Source organism: Hyla sarda, chromosome 7, assembly GCF_029499605.1.
Source record: "Hyla sarda isolate aHylSar1 chromosome 7, aHylSar1.hap1, whole genome shotgun sequence".
Lineage (NCBI taxonomy): Eukaryota > Metazoa > Chordata > Amphibia > Anura > Hylidae > Hyla > Hyla sarda.
The window spans coordinates 66,374,134-66,393,528 of record NC_079195.1 but is presented as its reverse complement, the minus strand read 5'-3'; the positions used below and the strand labels follow the sequence as shown (position 1 = coordinate 66,393,528).

The window sequence follows — 19,395 nt, the reverse complement described above, 5'->3', positions numbered from 1 at the left end:
TGTATTATCCCTGTACAGTCACATCACTGTGTGTATTATTCCTATACTGTGACATCACTGTGTGTATTATCCCTGTACTGTGACACCACTGTGTTTATTATCCATGTACTGTGACATCACTGTGGGTATTATCCCTGTACTGTGACCACACTGTGTGTATAATTCCTATACTGTGACATCACTGTGTGTATTATACCTGTACTGTGACACCACTGTGTTTATTATCCATGTACTTTGACATCACTGTGGGTATTATCCCTGTACTGTGACCACACTGTGTGTATAATTCCTGTACTGTGACATCACTGTGTATTATGCCTGTACTGTGACATCACTGTGTTTATTATCCCTGTACTGTGACATCACTGTATTTACTATCCCTGTACTGTGACATCACTGTGTGTATTATCCCTGTACCGTGACATCACTGTGTTTACTATCCCTGTACAGAAGAAGAGAGAAAGCTAGCAGCCATATATAAATTGCACACCACAAATATTCAATATGTTCCAAAAAATATATATAAATCTTTATTTATCACAAAACAGACAGATGAGTACATACAATTAAAAACAATTAAAAACACATAATCCAAAAGCGGAGGAATATAATCCTACTACGCCCACCCTGCAGTGGGTACACATAACCCTAAGATGTAAACCAGTCCCGGACCAATGAAACACAAACCAATCTATGCAGCAAATTCTAAAGATTGTACCAATAAGTAACACCTGGCAAATGTAAATATAATATATAAAACGCCTAGCAGCCTAACCAATGTCAGTGTAATGAAAAATATATGTGAGTCTCAGTGCATATAAACCTGATCAATATAAGGTGCAAAAAACTAAATCTCAGTGCATATAATAAGTCTGACCAATGTAAAGTGCAATACTACGACCTGAGAAAAGTGCTGTATGTCCTTCAAGTCTGGCTGTCAGGCTCAGTGCTAAAGTGCTGCTACCGGGACTCCTCACATTCAAAGCAAGGAGAAGCTGACCCTACGCGTTCCGCCACCAGCTACGGAGGCTTCCTCAGGAGTAATGAAATACTCATCTTATTCGTCTTATATATACGACAGAATCATTAAAATTATAATCACCTGGAGTAATACCTGTGGACCGCATGTTGACTCGCATTCATTATGGAATATCAGCGAAAGCGAGGCTTGGCGCGCTACAATGACTACCATAACATGGCCGAGATCAGGGATAGGAGCGAGGCTTGGTTTCCCAACCAATGTATGTGGAACCGAGGCTTGGTATGTAGTTCTATTAGCCCTCCATGGGACCGGGAACAAGGCTCGAAGAACACGAGCGCCCGGGGCAAGGCACCGCCCACAGCACATATCCGAAACGAGGCCCTGCACGCACCACGGACCAGAGCGAGGCTCAGACCGCAATGCAATACACGACCGCACCCGGCATATTGCCCTGCCGGATCGGCGCCGCACCCCGCCCACCTGACACGGTACCCAGGGGAGGAGGGACTCTAAGTATATGCTTGTCCGGAAATGGGGCAAAATAAAGTAGGATAAGGACGGAAGTGGGGCCATCCAACAATACAAGGGCATAATAATAACTTAACTATCCACCCAAAAATATCAGTGAGATACAATCAAAGCAGGAGTGAGGGCAAATCTGGTACCAAACATTATTATATTCATATTTGAAATTGAATATAATAATGTTTGGTACCAGATTTGCCCTCACTCCTGCTTTGATTGTATCTCACTGATATTTTTGGGTGGATAGTTAAGTTATTATTATGCCCTTGTATTGTTGGATGGCCCCACTTCCGTCCTTATCCTACTTTATTTTGCCCCATTTCCGGACAAGCATATACTTAGAGTCCCTCCTCCCCTGGGTACCGTGTCAGGTGGGCGGGGTGCGGCGCCGATCCGGCAGGGCAATATGCCGGGCGCGGTCGTGTATTGCATTGCGGTCTGAGCCTCGCTCTGGTCCGCGGTGTGTGCAGGGCCTCGTTTCGGATATGTGCTGTGGACGGTGCCTTGCCCCGGGCGCTCGTGTTCTTCGAGCCTTGTTCCCGGTCCCATGGAGGGCTAATAGAACTACATACCAAGCCTCGGTTCCACATACATTGGTTGGGAAACCAAGCCTCGCTCCTATCCCTGATCTCGGCCATGTTATGGTAGTCATTGTAGCGTGCCAAGCCTCGCTTTCGCTGATATTCCATAATGAATGCGAGTCAACATGCGGTCCACAGGTATTACTCCAGGTGATTATAATTTTAATGATTCTGTCGTATATATAAGACGGATAAGATGAGTATTTCATTACTCCTGAGGAAGCCTCCGTAGCTGGTGGCGGAACGCGTAGGGTCAGCTTCTCCTTGCTTTGAATGTGAGGAGTCCCGGTAGCAGCACTTTAGCACTGAGCCTGACAGCCAGACTTGAAGGACATACAGCACTTTTCTCAGGTCGTAGTATTGCACTTTACATTGGTCAGACTTATTATATGCACTGAGATTTAGTTTTTTGCACCTTATATTGATCAGGTTTATATGCACTGAGATTCACATATATTTTTCATTACACTGACATTGGTTAGGCTACTAGGCGTTTTATATATTATATTTACATTTGCCAGGTGTTACTTATTGGTACAATCTTTAGAATTTGCTGCATAGATTGGTTTGTGTTTCATTGGTCCGGGACTGGTTTACATCTTAGGGTTATGTGTACCCACTGCAGGGTGGGCGTAGTAGGATTATATTCCTCCGCTTTTGGATTATGTGTTTTTAATTGTTTTTAATTGTATGTACTCATCTGTCTGTTTTGTGATAAATAAAGATTTATATATATTTTTTGGAACATATTGAATATAGCTTTCTCTCTTCTTCTGGGTCTATATTTAGTTGCAGCCTATTGCACCCTATCTTTATTGAGGTGGTGCCCATCAGGTTTTTATTTATTTATTTATTTTTATTTACTATCCCTGTACAGTCACATCACTGTGTGTATTATTCCTATACTGTGACATCACTGTGTGTATTATCCCTGTACTGTGACATCACTGTGGGTATTATCCCGATACTGTGACCACACTGTGTGTATAATTCCTGTACTGTGATGTCACTGTGTATTATGCCTGTACCGTGACATCACTGTGTTTATTATCCCTGTACTGTGACATAACTGTGTTTATTATCCCTGTACTGTGACATCACTGTGTATATTATCCCTGTACTTTGACATCACTGTGTATATTATCATGTACTGTGACATCACTGTGTATATTATTCCTGTACTGTGACATCACTGTGTGTATTATTCCTATACTGTGACATCACTGTGTGTATTATTCCTGTACTGTGACACCACTGTGTTTATTATCCCTGTACTGTGACATCACTGTGTGTGTTATTCCTCTACTGTGACATCACTGTGTATTATCCCTGTACTGTGACATCACTGTGTTTATTATCCCTGTACTATGACATCACTCTGTGTATTATTCCTGTACTGTGACATAACTGTGTATTATGCCTATACCGTGACATCACTGTGTGTATTATCCCTGTACTGTGGCATCACTGTGTGTATTATCCCTGTACTGTGACATCACTGTGTGTATTATCCCTGTACTGTGACATCACTGTGTGTATCATCCTGTGTGTATTATACTGTGTGACAGGATCAGACACCCCTGAAAACGAGACTGCTGTCATGATACATGTAGTGGAGGCTATGCTAATGTGCTTTTAAAGTCAGCAATACAGCCACTAAATAGTGGGAAACAGGGAATTTACATGCTCTCTGGTGAGAACATACATATAAATAATAGTGTGGCGATTTTCTGCTGGCGTTTTTAACTATTAGGTTTTATTTACAAACACTATAATAAAAGTTAAGTTTTAAAGGGAGGGTGTTTCATATGGGGTATTGCACAACCACCAGGAGTCACTCCTAGGTGTGGGATTTGGTTATATGGTATATATTAACCCCTACACCATCCTTGGGCTATTTGTTATTGCTTTATCCTGTACTGTGACACCACAGGAGTATTATCCCTGTACTGTGACATCACTGTATTTACTATCCCTGTACTGTGACATCAATGTGTGTATTATTCCTGTACTGTGACATCACTGTGTGTATTATCCCTGTACTGTGTCACCTCTGTATTTATTATCCCTGTACTGTGACATCACTGTGTGTATTATCCCTGTACTGTGTCACCTCTGTGTGTATTATCCCTGTACTGTGACATCACTGTGGGTATTATCCCGGTACTGTGACCACACTGTGTGTATAATTCCTGTACTGTGATGTCACTGTGTATTATGCCTGTACCGTGACATCACTGTGTTTATTATCCCTGTACTGTGACATAACTGTGTTTATTATCCCTGTACTGTGACATCACTGTGTATATTATCCCTGTACTTTGACATCACTGTGTATATTATCATGTACTGTGACATCACTGTGTATATTATTCCTGTACTGTGACATCACTGTGTGTATTATTCCTATACTGTGACATCACTGTGTGTATTATTCCTGTACTGTGACACCACTGTGTTTATTATCCCTGTACTGTGACATCACTGTGTGTGTTATTCCTCTACTGTGACATCACTGTGTATTATCCCTGTACTGTGACATCACTGTGTTTATTATCCCTGTACTATGACATCACTCTGTGTATTATTCCTGTACTGTGACATAACTGTGTATTATGCCTATACCGTGACATCACTGTGTGTATTATCCCTGTACTGTGGCATCACTGTGTGTATTATCCCTGTACTATGACATCACTGTGTGTATTATCCCTGTACTGTGACATCACTGTGTGTATCATCCTGTGTGTATTATACTGTGTGACAGGATCAGACACCCCTGAAAACGAGACTGTTGCCATGATACATGTAGTGGAGGCTATGCTAATGTGCTTTTAAAGTCAGCAATACAGCCACTAAATAGTGGGAAACAGGGAATTTACATGCTCTCTGGTGAGAGCATACATATAAATAATAGTGTGGCGATTTTCTGCTGGCGTTTTTAACTATTAGGTTTTATTTACAAACACTATAATAAAAGTTAAGTTTTAAAGGGAGGGTGTTTCATATGGGGTATTGCACCCCCACCAGGAGTCACTCCTAGGTGTGGGATTTGGTTATATGGTATATATTAACCCCTACACCATCCTTGGGCTATTTGTTATTGCTTTATCCTGTACTGTGACACCACAGGAGTATTTTCCCTGTACTGTGACATCACTGTATTTACTATCCCTGTACTGTGACATCACTGTGTGTATTATTCCTGTACTGTGACATCACTGTGTGTATTATCCCTGTACTGTGTCACCTCTGTGTTTATTATCCCTGTACTGTGACATCACTGTGTATATAATTCCTGTACTGTGACATCACTGTTTGTATTATCCTTGTACTGTGACACCACTGTGTGTATTATCCCTGTACTGTGACATAACTGTGTTTATTATCCCCGTACTGTGACATAACTATGTGTATTATCCCTGTACTGAGACATCACTGTGTATATTATCCCTGTACTGTGACATCACTGTGTGTATTATCCCTGTACTGTGACATCACTGTGTATTATCTCTGTACTGTGACATCACTGTGTATATTATACCTGTACTGTGACATCACTGTGTGTATTATCTCTGTACTGTGACATCACTGTGTATATTATCCCTGTACTGTGACATCACTGTGTGTATTATCCTGTGTGTATTATACTGTGTGACAGGAGCAGACACTCCTGATGACGAGACTGTTGTCACGAAACATGTAGGGGAGGCTATGCTACTGTATTCTTAAAGTCAGCAATACAGCCACTAAATAGTCCCTTTAGTCCTGCAGGCACAGGGAATTTACATGCTCTCTGGTGAGAGCATACATATAAATAATAGTGTGGCGATTTTCTGCTGGCGTTTTTAACTATTAGGTTTTATTTACAAACACTATAATAAAAGTTAAGTTTTAAAGGGAGGGTGTTTCATATGGGGTATTGCACCCCCACCAGGAGTCACTCCTAGGTGTGGGATTTGGTTATATGGTATATATTAACCCCTACACCATCCTTGGGCTATTTGTTATTGCTTTATCCTGTACTGTGACACCACAGGAGTATTATCCCTGTACTGTGACATCACTGTATTTACTATCCCTGTACTGTGACATCACTGTGTGTATTATTCCTGTACTGTGACATCACTGTGTGTATTATCCCTGTACTGTGACATCACTGCATATATTATCCCTGTACTGTGACATCACTGTGTGTATTATGCCTGTACTGTGACATCACTGTGTTTATTATCCCTGTACTGTGACATCACTGTGTGTATTATCCCTGTACTGTGACATCACTGTGTGTATTATCCCTGTACTGTGACATCACTGTTTATTATCCTATACTGTGAAATCACTGTGTGTATTATCCCTGTACTGTGACATCACTGTGTGTATTATTCCTATACTGTCACATCACTGTATATTATCCCTGTACTGTGACATCATTGCGTGTATTGTCCCTGTACTGTGACATCACTGTGTATATTATCCCTGTACTGTGACATCACTGTGTGTATTATGCCTGTACTGTGACATCACTGTGTATTATCCCTGTACTGTGACATCACTGTGTGTATTATCCCTGTACTGTGACATCACTGTGTGTATTATCCCTGTACTGTGACATCATTGCGTGTATTGTCCCTGTACTGTGACATCACTGTGTATATTATCCCTGTACTGTGACATCACTGTTTATTATCCCTGTACTGTGACATCACTGCATATATTATCCCTGTACTGTGACATCACTGTGTATTATCCCTGTACTGTGATATCACTGTGTATATTATCCCTGTACTGTGATATCACTGTGTGCATTATCCCTGTACTGTGACATCACTGCATATATTATCCCTGTACTGTGACATCACTGTGTGTATTATCCCTGTACTGTGACATCACTGTGTATATTATCCCTGTACTGTGATATCACTGTGTGTATTATCCCTGTACTGTGACATCACTGCATATATTATCCCTGTAATGTGACATCACTGTGTGTATTATCCCTGTACTGTGACATCCCTGTGTGTATTATCCCTCTACTGTGACATCACTGTGTATTATCACTGTACTGTGACATCACTGTTTATTATCCCTGTACTGTGACATCACTACATATATTATCCCTGTACTGTGACATCACTGTGTGAATTATCCCTGTACTATGACATTACTGTGTGTATTATCCCTGTACTTAACAACAATTATTTACCCCAGAATGGGTTAGGGTCAATTCAACATAACACCATTGACCTAGGGACAAACCCTGAGTCACTAATACTCTTGTTAATCCCACCCCCTAAAACTTAACTTTTATTAAGATAACAATAAATAATAATGTTGTGATCAATTAGGTTAACATTTGGCCTCCTTGTGTGTAATAACTGTGTAAATTATTAACTACAAGCTGATTGCTGTCGTAGTGATTTAGTCACAGCCAGTGATCTGCAGTATCACTGGTTACTGAGACACACAGGAGGTATAGTAAAAGCTAGGTCTGCCCCCTCTACATGTTTCATTGCAGCAGCAACGTCTTCAGGAGGGAAATGGGCATCCTAATAACAAGGGTATTAGTGAGTCAGGGTTTGTCCCTAGGTAAATGGTGTTATATTATCCCTGTACTGTGACATCACTGTGTATATTATCCTTGTACTGTGACATCACTGTGTGTATTATTCCTGTACTGTGACATCACTTTGTATATTATCCCTGTACTGTGACATCACTGTGTGTATTATCCCTGTACTGTGACATCACTGTGTATATTATCCCCGTACTGTGACATCACTGTGTATATTATCCCTGTACTGTGACATCACTGTGTGTATTATCCCTGTACTGTGACATCACTGTGTATATTATCCCTGTACTGTGACATCACTGTGTGTATTATCCCTGTACTGTGACATCACTGTGTGTATTATCCCTGTACTGTGACATCACTGTGTGTATTATCCCTGTACTGTGACATCACTGTGTGTATTATCCCTGTACTGTGACATCACTGTGTGTATTATCCCTGTACTGTGACATCACTGTGTATATTATCCCTGTACTGTGACATCACTGTGTATATTATCCCTGTACTGTGACATCACTGTGTGTATTATTCCTGTACTGTGACATCCCTGTGTATATTATCCCTGTACTTTGACATCACTGTGTGCATTTTACCTGTACTGTGACATCACTGTGTGTATTATCCCTGTACTGTGACATCACTGTGTATATTATCCCTGTACTGTTACATCACAGTGTATATTATCCCTGTACTGTGACATCATTGTTTTTATTATTCCTGTACTGTGACATCACGGTATATATTATCCCTGTACTGTGACATCACTGTGTTTATTCTCCCTGTAGTGGGACATCACTGTGTTTACTATCCCTGTACAGTCACATCACTGTGTGTATTATTCCAATACTGTGACATCACTGTGTTTATTATCCCCGTACTGTGACATCACTGTGGGTATTATCCCTGTACTGTGACCACACTGTGTGTATAATTCCTGTACTGAGACATCACTGTGTATTATGCCTGTACTGTGACATCACTGTGTTTATTATCCCTGTACTGTGACATCACTGTGTGTATTATCCCTGTACTGTGACATCACTGTGTGTATTATCCTTGTACTGTGACATCACTGTGTTTATTATTCCTGTACTGTGACATCACTGTGTATATTATCCCTGTACTGTGACATCACTGTGTGTATTATCCCTGTACTGTGACATCACTGTGTATATTATCCCTGTACTGTGACATCACTGTGTGTATTATCCCTGTACTGTGACATCACTGTGTATATTATCCCTGTTTTGTGACATCACTGTGTATATTATCCCTGTACTGTGACATCACTGTGTGTATTATCCCTGTACTGTGACATCGCTGTGTTTATTATCCCTGTACTGTGACATCACTATGTGTATTATCCCTGTACTGTGACATCACTGTGTATTATCCCTGTACTGTGACATCACTGTGTATATTATCCCTGTACTGTGACATCACTGTGTGTATTATTCATATATTATGACATCACTGTGTATAATCCCTGTACTGTGACATCATTGTGTGTATTATTCCTGTATTGTGACATCACTGTGTGTTTTATTCCTGTACAGTGACATCACTGTGTGTATTATCCCTGTACTGTGACATCACTGTGTATATTATCCCTGTACTGTGACATCACTGTGTATTTTATCCCTGTACTGTGACATCACTGTGTGTATTATCCCTGTACTGTGACATCACTGTGTGTATTATCCCTGTACTGTGACATCACTGTGTGTATTATCCCTGTACTGTGACATCACTGTGTATTTTATCCCTGTACTGTGACATCACTGTGTGTATTATCCCTGTACTGTGACATCACTGTGTGTATTGTCCCTGTACTGTGACATCACTGTGTGTATTATCCCTGTACTGTGACATCACTGTGTGTATTATCCCTGTACTGTGACATCACTGTGTATATTATCCCTGTAGTGTGACATCACTGTGTGTATTATCCCTGTACTGTGACATCACTGTGTGTATTATCCCTGTACTGTGACATCACTGTGTGTATTATCCCTGTACTGTGACATCACTGTGTGTTTTATCCCTGTACTGTGACATCACTGTGTGTATTATCCCTGTACTGTGACATCACTGTGTATATTATCCCTGTTTTGTGACATCACTGTGTATATTATCCCTGTACTGTGACATCACTGTGTGTATTATCCCTGTACTGTGACATCACTGTGTTTATTATCCCTGTACTGTGACATCACTGTGTATTATCCCTGTACTGTGACATCACTGTGTATATTATCCCTGTACTGTGACACCACTGTGTGTATTATCCCTGTACTGTGACATCACTGTGTATATTATCCCTGTACTGTGACATCACTGTGTGTATTATCCCTGTACTGTGACATCACTGTGTATATTATCCCTGTACTGTGACATCACTGTGTATATTATCCCTGTACTGTGACATCACTGTGTATATTATCCCTGTACTGTGACATCACTGTATTTATGATCTCCAAAAAATATGTTCTAGGTATAATGTATTTTGATAACATTTTGCTCACATAGAGATCAAAAGGTTTTCCTTTTATACTAAATTTAAAATGCATTCGCGCACATTTGTGTTTGTTAGACAATAGAAAGTTAATGAAACTTTTGCAGAATATAATAAAGTGCACTATCTATGTATAAAACTTAGTACAATTTGTAAAGAAACATGCACCTTCTGTTTTAATCACACAGTTTGTTATGACAAATGGCAAAAAAATACATCTTTGATAAATCCCAACAAAAAACGCATGCTACATTTTAAAATGCTAGTGTTTTAAGTGCATTTAGTTTATTATAGTCCTTACTTTTATGGGTTGACTAACATCTTCTAGATCAGTGTTTCCCCTCCGAGGTGCCTCCAGCTGTTACAAAACTCCAACTCCCAGTATGCTGGAAGTTGTAGTTTTGTAACAGCTGGAGCTACCCCAGTTGGGAAGCATTGTTCTAGTCCTGGTAATAATGAGGAACTATAAAACTGGAAATGTCATGATATCTGCACACGTCACCGTAATTTATACATGTAAATGTTGCCTGAATGTATTTTAAGCTTTCTTCCAAAAACTCCCTTTGCATCTGTTATTTACTCCTCATCCAAAGAAATTCAAGAAATATGTTTCACATATTTTTAAAACTTTATGCAACTGTAAATATGAGCGAAAGTAAAATGTCAAATTCTGTGTGAGATTTGCTTCACAGGTGCTGCGTGCAGCTTTTCTGTCTTGGCCATGATATTTAAATACAGACCTTTTTTTTTTGCCCCAGGTGAAGGGAAAGCCCAGCTATACTGTACAAATGATCTATATCTCTAGATTGTAGGTGCTATTACTGAATTTTGGTACCAGCCTGACGTACTTAATGGAAATTATTTATATATGGTGCCAACATATTCTGCAGCACAGTTCTTAGAATGTATTAGTCACAGCCGTCCCTGATTCCTGCCTGGCTTGCTATGTAAAGGGGTACTACGGTGGAAAACTTTATTTATTTTTTTTTTTTTTTAAATCAACTAGTGCCAGAAAATTAAACAGATTTTCTAAATTACTTTTATAAAAAAAAAATCTTCATTCTTCTAGTACTTATTGGCTGCTGAATACTACAGAGGAAATTCTTTTCTTTTTGGAACACAGAGCTCTCAGCTGAATCACAAGCACAGTGCTCTCTGCTGACATCTCTGTCCATTTTAAGAACTGTCCAGAGTAGGAGAAAATCCCCATAGAAAACATATACTACTCTGGACAGTTCCTAAAATGAACAGAGATGTCAGCAGAGAGCACTGTGGTCATGATGTCAGAAGACAGCTCTGTGTTCCAAAATGTAAATAATTTCCTCTGTAGTATTGAACAGCTAATCGGTACTGGAAGGATGAATATTTTTTAATAGAAGTAATTTACAAATCTTTTTAACTTTCTGGCACCAGTTGAAAAAAAAAAAAAGTTTTCCACCGGAGTACCCCTTTAATGCCAATTTCTTGTACTTACACACATATTAGGACCAGTATGGTTTTTGGAGTGTACGAGTAAACCACAGCATCCGTTCCAGGTGAATGAATGGGGCAATCCAGGATGAGAAAAACATAGCTGCTTTCATTTGTAAACAGCGCCTCTCTTGTCTTCAGGTTGTGTGTGATATTTCAGCTCAGTTCCATTGAAGTAAATTAAGCCAAGCTGTAATACCGCACACTATCTGAGGGCATGTGTGGAGCTGTTTATTTATTTAATTATTTTTTATTATTATTTATTTAATTGATTTATTTATTTAATTATTTTTTTATTATTTATTTAATTGATTTATTTAATACATTTTTTTTATTATTTATTTAATTGATTTTATTTATTTATTAATTTTTTTTATTTTAGTTATTTATTTTTATTTTTAACCAGCTTTGTTTTTCTAATCCTGGATACTTTCATGGAAATTAAGACTGACCTGCCAATCAATGATATTAAAGGGGCACTCCATGATAATCATTTCAATTTTGTATGCATTCTGTATAAAACACGGAAGCAGATGCTCAGATGGTGGTTTGTTATTGTGGTTACTTTTTATATTTGTAGGAAAGGCACATTTTTATGATGCGGTGTTGTGATCTGCCGTACCTTTAACTCCTGCATGTTCAACTCTTTGCCGTTCTCCTTTGCGCTGTCTATCAGATAGTCCAGAGCATCTTCGCACACCTCGGGATCTCTCCTTGAGATCTTGTCTCGAATAGCGTCTTCCATGTACTGGTGCAGAGTATCTCTTGCCTTGATGCCCTGCGGACATACATAATGTGTCAGCGCTGAGGAAGAACAATATACTGAAAAACATGTCAAAAATAAGCTGCATCGGCATTAAAGAAAATACTGGTAAATTCTGTCCCTGACTTTGTGGCTGCTCTCTCCTTTATTAAGGAAGTGTTTCCCAACCAGGGTGCCTCCAGCTGTTTCCAAACTACAACTTCGAGCATGCCCGGGCAGCCGAAGGCTGCCCAGGCATGCTGGGAGTTGTAGTTTTGCAACAGCTGGAGGCACCCTGGTTGGGAAACACTGTATTGGGGTAATTATCAGGGTCCCGCACATCATACTGTGCCGAACTCAAACAACCATCACTAACATGGTGTATTTTACCCTATTTTCTACACAAACACAGCAGAAATTCCAAGGGTAGCCTCAAATTTCGACATTGTATTTTGCCCCTTTCAATCATATTTTGGATGCAGATTAGCTCCATTTCCAAGCGCCCTGCCTAAGTGATTCTGATAGGTCTCCTTTTCTAGAGTACTAAAAAAATTACACGTGTGTGTGTGGACTTCGAGACATAGGGGGAGATTTATCGAAACCTGTCCAGAGGAAAAGTTTCTGAGTTGCCCATAGCAACCAATCAGATTGCTTCCTTCATCTTTCAGAGGTCTTTTCAAAAATGAAAGTAGCATTCTGATTGGTTGCTATGGGCAACTCGGCAACTGTTCCTCTGGACAGATTTTGATAAATCTCCCCCAAAGTCCTATTGAAAACAAGGGGAAATATTTTGGGAACATAGCCTAAGGCCGGAGTGTAATCCTTATTCTAATGGGGGCTATACACGTTAGATTAATATCAGCCAAAACTGAAAAACTATATGTTTACAGGTTTCCCAACATTTCGCGAAGGATAGATGTTGGGGGAAAGAAGGATCGGGCTTTTGGCAGAGGCTTACTCCTCTATCCTCAATTCAGGACACACGCACAGTCGGCTGAGCCAAGTGCCCATGCGTATGGGGAGGGTTGGGAGGAATCACTGGCGGCCAAATATGTCTTTCGGCCAACAACTCTCTAAAGTGCGTGGCCAGCTTGAGAGCACGTTCGCACGCGACAGACTTGTTGCAGAGATTCCCGTTCGTGGATCGCCATTGGATGGCCGAGTGCGTCCGAATCTAATGAGATTACTACAGCTTGTTTTTTGGATTAAAAAAAAAAAAATTGCTACTTCTGTAAGTGCCTTCAGAGTCGCAGGATAGGCCCGAATTACCAGGGAGTCATTAAGAGTCTGCTCGGAGGAGTCCCCGGAGCTGCGCATTGTCTCGCACTCAGCTGGACAGTTCGCTGCAAGACAATGTTTTCCCTCTTCTGTGTTTTCACCCTCACCGCTGATCTTACCGAACAATTACACAGCATGCCTGTTCACTAAATGAGCAGCTGTACAACAGCACTAGAACAGCCTATTCCGGACATTACTATTCTCGAATTACTATGGGGCACATGGCCTGTCCCATTCAGCATATGATTTATAGACCTAGATCCGGGGCTGCTCGCTCTGTTTATGTCCATAAATTATTTTTGGGTGCCGGTCATTATGTATGGTCCATTCATGGGGCCATCACTGGCTTGTGGCAAGGTGACATTTATTGCAGTACATGTTGAGAGGCAGCATCCCCAGCAGTCCTTAGAGGACGTTATGTAGCTGGAAGTCATATACGCCTCTCCTTCATTGAACATCTATTCTCGCTTACTTTTTAAGAGAGGTGCTCATTGTAAATGAATAGTAGAATAGCTAGAGTTGGTAAAAACAGGACATAAATCAGGACCTAACCAGCAAACATATAGGGATATGTTGGGACTTCTGTGGAATCTGCGGTGGTGCACGAGGTAGGGTAAAGCCACAAGTAGAAGAAAGAGGATACCCAGCACTCACCAGTGATGCACAGTGCAGATTTCTTAAGCCGTAGTGTAGTACAAGGACGCGTTTCTGCGTGCGAGCCTTCCTCAGCTGTCTGCCTATAGGCAGACAGCTGAGGAAGGCTCACATGCCGAAACGCGTCCTTGTACTACACTATGGCAAAATAAATCTTCACTGTGCATCACTGGTGAGTGCTGGGTATCCTCTTTCTTCTATCCAGAAAACATGGCAGGGGATGTAGAAGAAACTGTACGGAGCGACAAGCATGATCTGGATGAGTAATTTATAAGCCGTACATACCTTGCGGAGACCACTGAATGGGATATCTAGTGGAAGAGAGAAGAGATTCTCCACTAGTTGCTCAAAGACTCGGGCCAGCTCCTTAAACTGCTTCTCCCCCACGCTGAGTCCCAGCAGGATGCGAGCAGCAATCCGGAAAGTAAGAGCCTTGGCAGAAGGGAACATAGAGATGGAACCAGGTTCCCTGCACCAGCCGTGCAACTCCCAGCTCACAGCCTCCTGGATACGAGGGATGTAACTCTCCAGCGCCGGATGGCTGAACACCTTGGCCATAATCTAAAAGTTAAGAAAGTACCAATAAAATGACAATAGGGTTCATGTATATCTCCTGTAAGAAAATAATATCTCCTGAGAAAAATAATAATAGCCTAGAACTGTCACTCTGGGGTCCTTTGGCTTAGGCTAAACTCTACAAATTGCATACAGAAATGTCATAAGTCTGGGATAAGCGTCATTACTGTCATCCAAATTGTTTGAAAAATCTGACATTATTGATGCAGATGGATTTCTATCATTGAATTCAATACGAACTGATGAAATAATGACACAAATGATACTAGATGAGTACAGACAAAACACAACCTTAACGCCAACTCATGGAACAGTGATGGGATTCTGGTTTTACTCACTTTTCTCTTGTGTCTATGGAGTTCTCCAATGGTGTTGACCAGAGTATTGGAGCCCAGGATGATCTGGGTGCTCTGCGGCCACTGCGTACTAACCAGGTGGTGTTCTCCTAACAAAATCTTGCGGACGTTTTCTGCTCCGGTCACACGGATCAATGGTTTCCCCAGCAGATGAGTCTTAAAAATGTTCCCATACTTCTCCCTTCTGGAACTGTGGAAGTTTGAACCCTGATCCATGATAAGAAGTTATAGTAAACAAAGAGAATATCCAGCACAGGTTACCAAGCTCTGGTTTATACTCCAAATCAGATCTCAAAGCCTTACTATTAATTACATCTGAATGGATCTTATAAGGATATATCTAAATTTGTAATAAAAAACAATTGTTGGGACTACAACTCCTCACATGCACCTAAGATTAAGCATTCTTTTTATTATACTACAACTGCATTAAAACAATTAAGTGATTGTGGTTCCAAAGGATAAAAAAAAGTAACACTGATTTTTACTATGGAAAGTTTACAATTCATAGTAAAATAAATCCATGAACAACCCGGCATCCCAATGCCAGTCTTCAGCTATCCAGCAGCTGGAAAAATATTATTGCATTTATTACAGTGTTCCCTAACCTGTGGCGAAACTGCAACTCCCATCATGCCCAGACAGCCTTCAGATGGAAATGGTATTTTTACAACAGCGTAGAGAACACCAACTTACTAGGCACGGATGTGTAAAGCCATACATCCAATGGCATTTAGATATGAATGAGATAAACTTAGAGTGGAAGAATAAAACTAGAAAAGATCTCCTGGAACTTGTGGTTCTACACTACTAAAGAAACACAATTATTAGGCATGCATGGCCGATTGTGGTACTGTAAAGCTGTTTCACAGAGAATGTGCAAGCAGTGGCTCTCCTACGGTAAGTACCTGTGTGCATTCAATGGCTAAAAAGTAACACTGAGTTGTATTAATACAAAGATGGACATTCTAAATCAGTGTTTTCCAAACATTTGGCTCTTTATCTGTTGTCAAACTACAATTCCTATTTTAATTGTGGGAATTGTTGTAAGTTATGGAAGAAAGAATCAACTACTGCACTAAATTGGAAGAGTCCAGTGCTGTGACCCTCCAGCAAAGGATATGCGGTTCTGCCAGTAATAAAGAAATGAAATCGCACTCACCACTCTAAGGCAGATAAAAAGCCGGGTTTATTTCAAGTATTCATGCACCTTATCTATGGACAAGTGCGATTTCATTTCTCTATTACTGAATTTATTTGAACTGGATTTCTGGAATACGCACCCCACACTTTGGTACCTGCTGCCGCAACCTTTATTGTACACGATTATCTAGACTTCGTTGGGTTGGAGTGCCGACTCCTGTGTTTGCGTGCATTCACTTATGGTTCTACACTTATAAGAGCAATATTTTATCCATAAGATATAAAGTTAGTACAGTGATCCCTCAACTTACAATGGCCTCAACGTACAATAGTTTCACCACGCAATGGTCTTTTCTAGACCATTGTAACTTGAAACCAGACTCAACATACAATGCTATTGAATATGCCAACCATGCCAATGACTGGAAGAACCGACCAATCAGAATGGGCATTTACTGGTAAAAAAAAAAACCCTGTATTACTGAAGTGTATGCACTGAATGGTAGCTGTCTGGTAGCGCCTCCTACAGTACAGGGAGGTATTACATGTTCTGTACTACTCCTTACCTGTGCCAGGGTTAGCTGCTCCTTTGGACACCAAGTAAGGGCGGCTCCATTTTACTTTTTAAAGACATTTCGTGTACTGTGCAGAACTCTGAAGAAGCTCCTGTCCTCTACATAGACCAGTGTTTCCCAACAAAGGTGCCTCCAGCTGTTGCAAAACTACAACTCCCAGCATGCCCAGACAGCCAAAGGCTGTCCGGGCATGCTGGGAGTTGTATTTTTGCAAAAGCTGGAGGCACCCTGGTTGGGAAATACTGAAATAGACAGTGATTTACAGCTCTCAGCAGATCTTTATTACTTTTATATGTAATAATTTGCTTTATCTGTAATAGTTATCTACTTATTTTTCTGTAATCCTCACTTTTTCCTATTTTTGGATGACATTTTGGTGGCTTCAGAACCAATTCCCAGGTTCCCATAGCGTTACGGTCTCAACATACAATGGTCTCAACATACAATGGTCGTCCTGGAACCGATTCATATTGTCATGTCATTATCATGTCTTGACCGAATCCAGAGGGGATTTTCCCATTTCTGTATGGCATGAACATGTGACTAAAGTTTTTCGTATTTATATGTGTGTGTGTGTAACAATTGTCTTATTACTATATGACTAAGCACGAAAGCGTGAAACGTGTCAGTGTGTTTTAAACGTGTATTTGCAAGCCTCTTAATAAAGATATATATATATATATATATATATATATATATATATATATACCCTGTTGGACTTCACCTGGATGCTGGACAATTTTCTTCGATTAATATTGAAACTTGAGGGACCACTGTACTTGTGGTTCTACACTTACAATATTTCTATCCATTATGTGACTATAACTTCCTTATATTGGCAATGGAAAGAGGAATATGCAAGAAGAACACCTACCTAATAATGGCAATTGAAGCAGTAGAAGATGTAAAGTTGTAGATTTACCTGTACAAGCCAGTGAAGAGTTTCTCCAAAAAATGGCCATCCCATAGACCCCTTGGGTAGTGGTAAACTGCTATTCCGGTCTCTAGTGCTGTGCCATCTCAGGGACCATAGCTGGTGGGATACAGCCAGGAATAAGACCAGGGACAGGACTGATGTAGCTGCTGCCTCCAGGAAGGACATGTAATTGAGGTCTGTGGTGAGGAACATCTTGTTGTCTCCAGGCGGTAGGAGGCTTCAGCTTGGTTCTTTGCTTCTAATAGAATTAATGTCACCTCCAACTGTACAGTGACTACCAAGCCCTGGAGAGCCCCAGCCCCAGCCTCCAGCCTCCCTCACTGAGAATGCTGGAAGTGACACTGGGAGGCGGGTTACTTTTCTCTGAGATGTTTAACACTTTGATTAATCCATGAAGATCTCCCCAGCTCTTCAATGCAAGAGAAGAAACAATTCAGTAAACATGAAGGAAACCTCATCTGTTCAGCCTAAAATAAAATAAAAAAACACACCCTCCAACAACAAACACAAAAAGGAAAAAAAAAAAAAGAAGAAGATGTTCTGTAGGTGATTTAAGATCTCCCCCTCCTTTAAGGAGTTTTTTTTTTTAAGTCTTGAAAGGAATAAATAGTGAGCACTGGAGACCCAGCTATGCTGATTATAAGGCTAAAATTGCAGCTTTCACATTTTTATTACATATTTGGCATGCAATGGAAGGTGATATATTTAGCCCCCAACTCCCCTCCCAAAAAAAGAGGGAACAAAAAAAATCCTGAAGCTTAAACCAAAGAAGATTTATCTCTAAAAGATAAGGGGCATAGATAGCTGCAGGCTACACATCTATTTCCACATTAATCTCCACCCTGCTGCTTCCTTATTCCTGCCTGGAACTAGAGGTGATGATCCAAGAAGAAAAATGGATTCACACAACACAAGACATTCCCAACAACTTTCTAAAGTTTTGCTAACAGGTGTTGTAGAAAAGCTCCAAAAGCTTCTTGTCCCCAGGATGTGAAGATGGGAAATACTCACCAGCAGGTCTGTGCAGCAGCAGTGGAGGAGCTGATTGATGTCTGGGGGTCTAGTAGAGCTCAGCTGCCTCCCAGCTAGATTTATATACATATTGGCTTATAATATGTTCCACCTTCAGGGGCTGACGTGCCTCCCTGCATATGTAAGTAGCTGGGAACATTCTAGGATTGGGCACTTGATGGTATTGATTGTAGGAATGTGTAGACTTGGCCAGAAGCTGGAGAGTGCCCGGAGCAGCACCAAGCGCAGTGCCCGGTGGCAGGAGATTGTATATTAGACTCTACACTACTATCATAGTGTCCTTTGATGGGTTACAAATGAAGGATATTTATTGTACACGAAGCCATTTATCTCCTGGTGACAGGTACACAGGGCAGGTTATCAGCCAGTGTTTACTCACTTAGATAACAGCACATATCATTTCACTTTTAGGCTGTTGTAGTATAAAGATGACTGATAACTTCCTATTATCTTC

General features: G+C 40.6%; 1 protein-coding gene across 1 annotated transcript in view; it reads right to left on the bottom strand.

The window, feature by feature from the left end:
- Positions 1 to 18,983, bottom strand: part of LOC130281801 (cytochrome P450 26C1) — a 30,361-nt gene extending 11,378 nt beyond the window's left edge. Inside the window, exons 1-5 of the mRNA XM_056529429.1 lie at positions 18,921 to 18,983; positions 17,895 to 18,318; positions 15,237 to 15,461; positions 14,608 to 14,883; positions 12,271 to 12,426 (exon numbers count right to left, since the gene is read on the bottom strand). Coding sequence (XP_056385404.1) covers positions 12,271 to 12,426; positions 14,608 to 14,883; positions 15,237 to 15,461; positions 17,895 to 18,101 — 864 coding nt within the window. The 5' untranslated portion in view covers positions 18,102 to 18,318; positions 18,921 to 18,983. The remainder of the gene's footprint in view (positions 1 to 12,270; positions 12,427 to 14,607; positions 14,884 to 15,236; positions 15,462 to 17,894; positions 18,319 to 18,920) is intronic.
- Between the last annotated feature and the right edge of the window lie 412 nt (positions 18,984 to 19,395).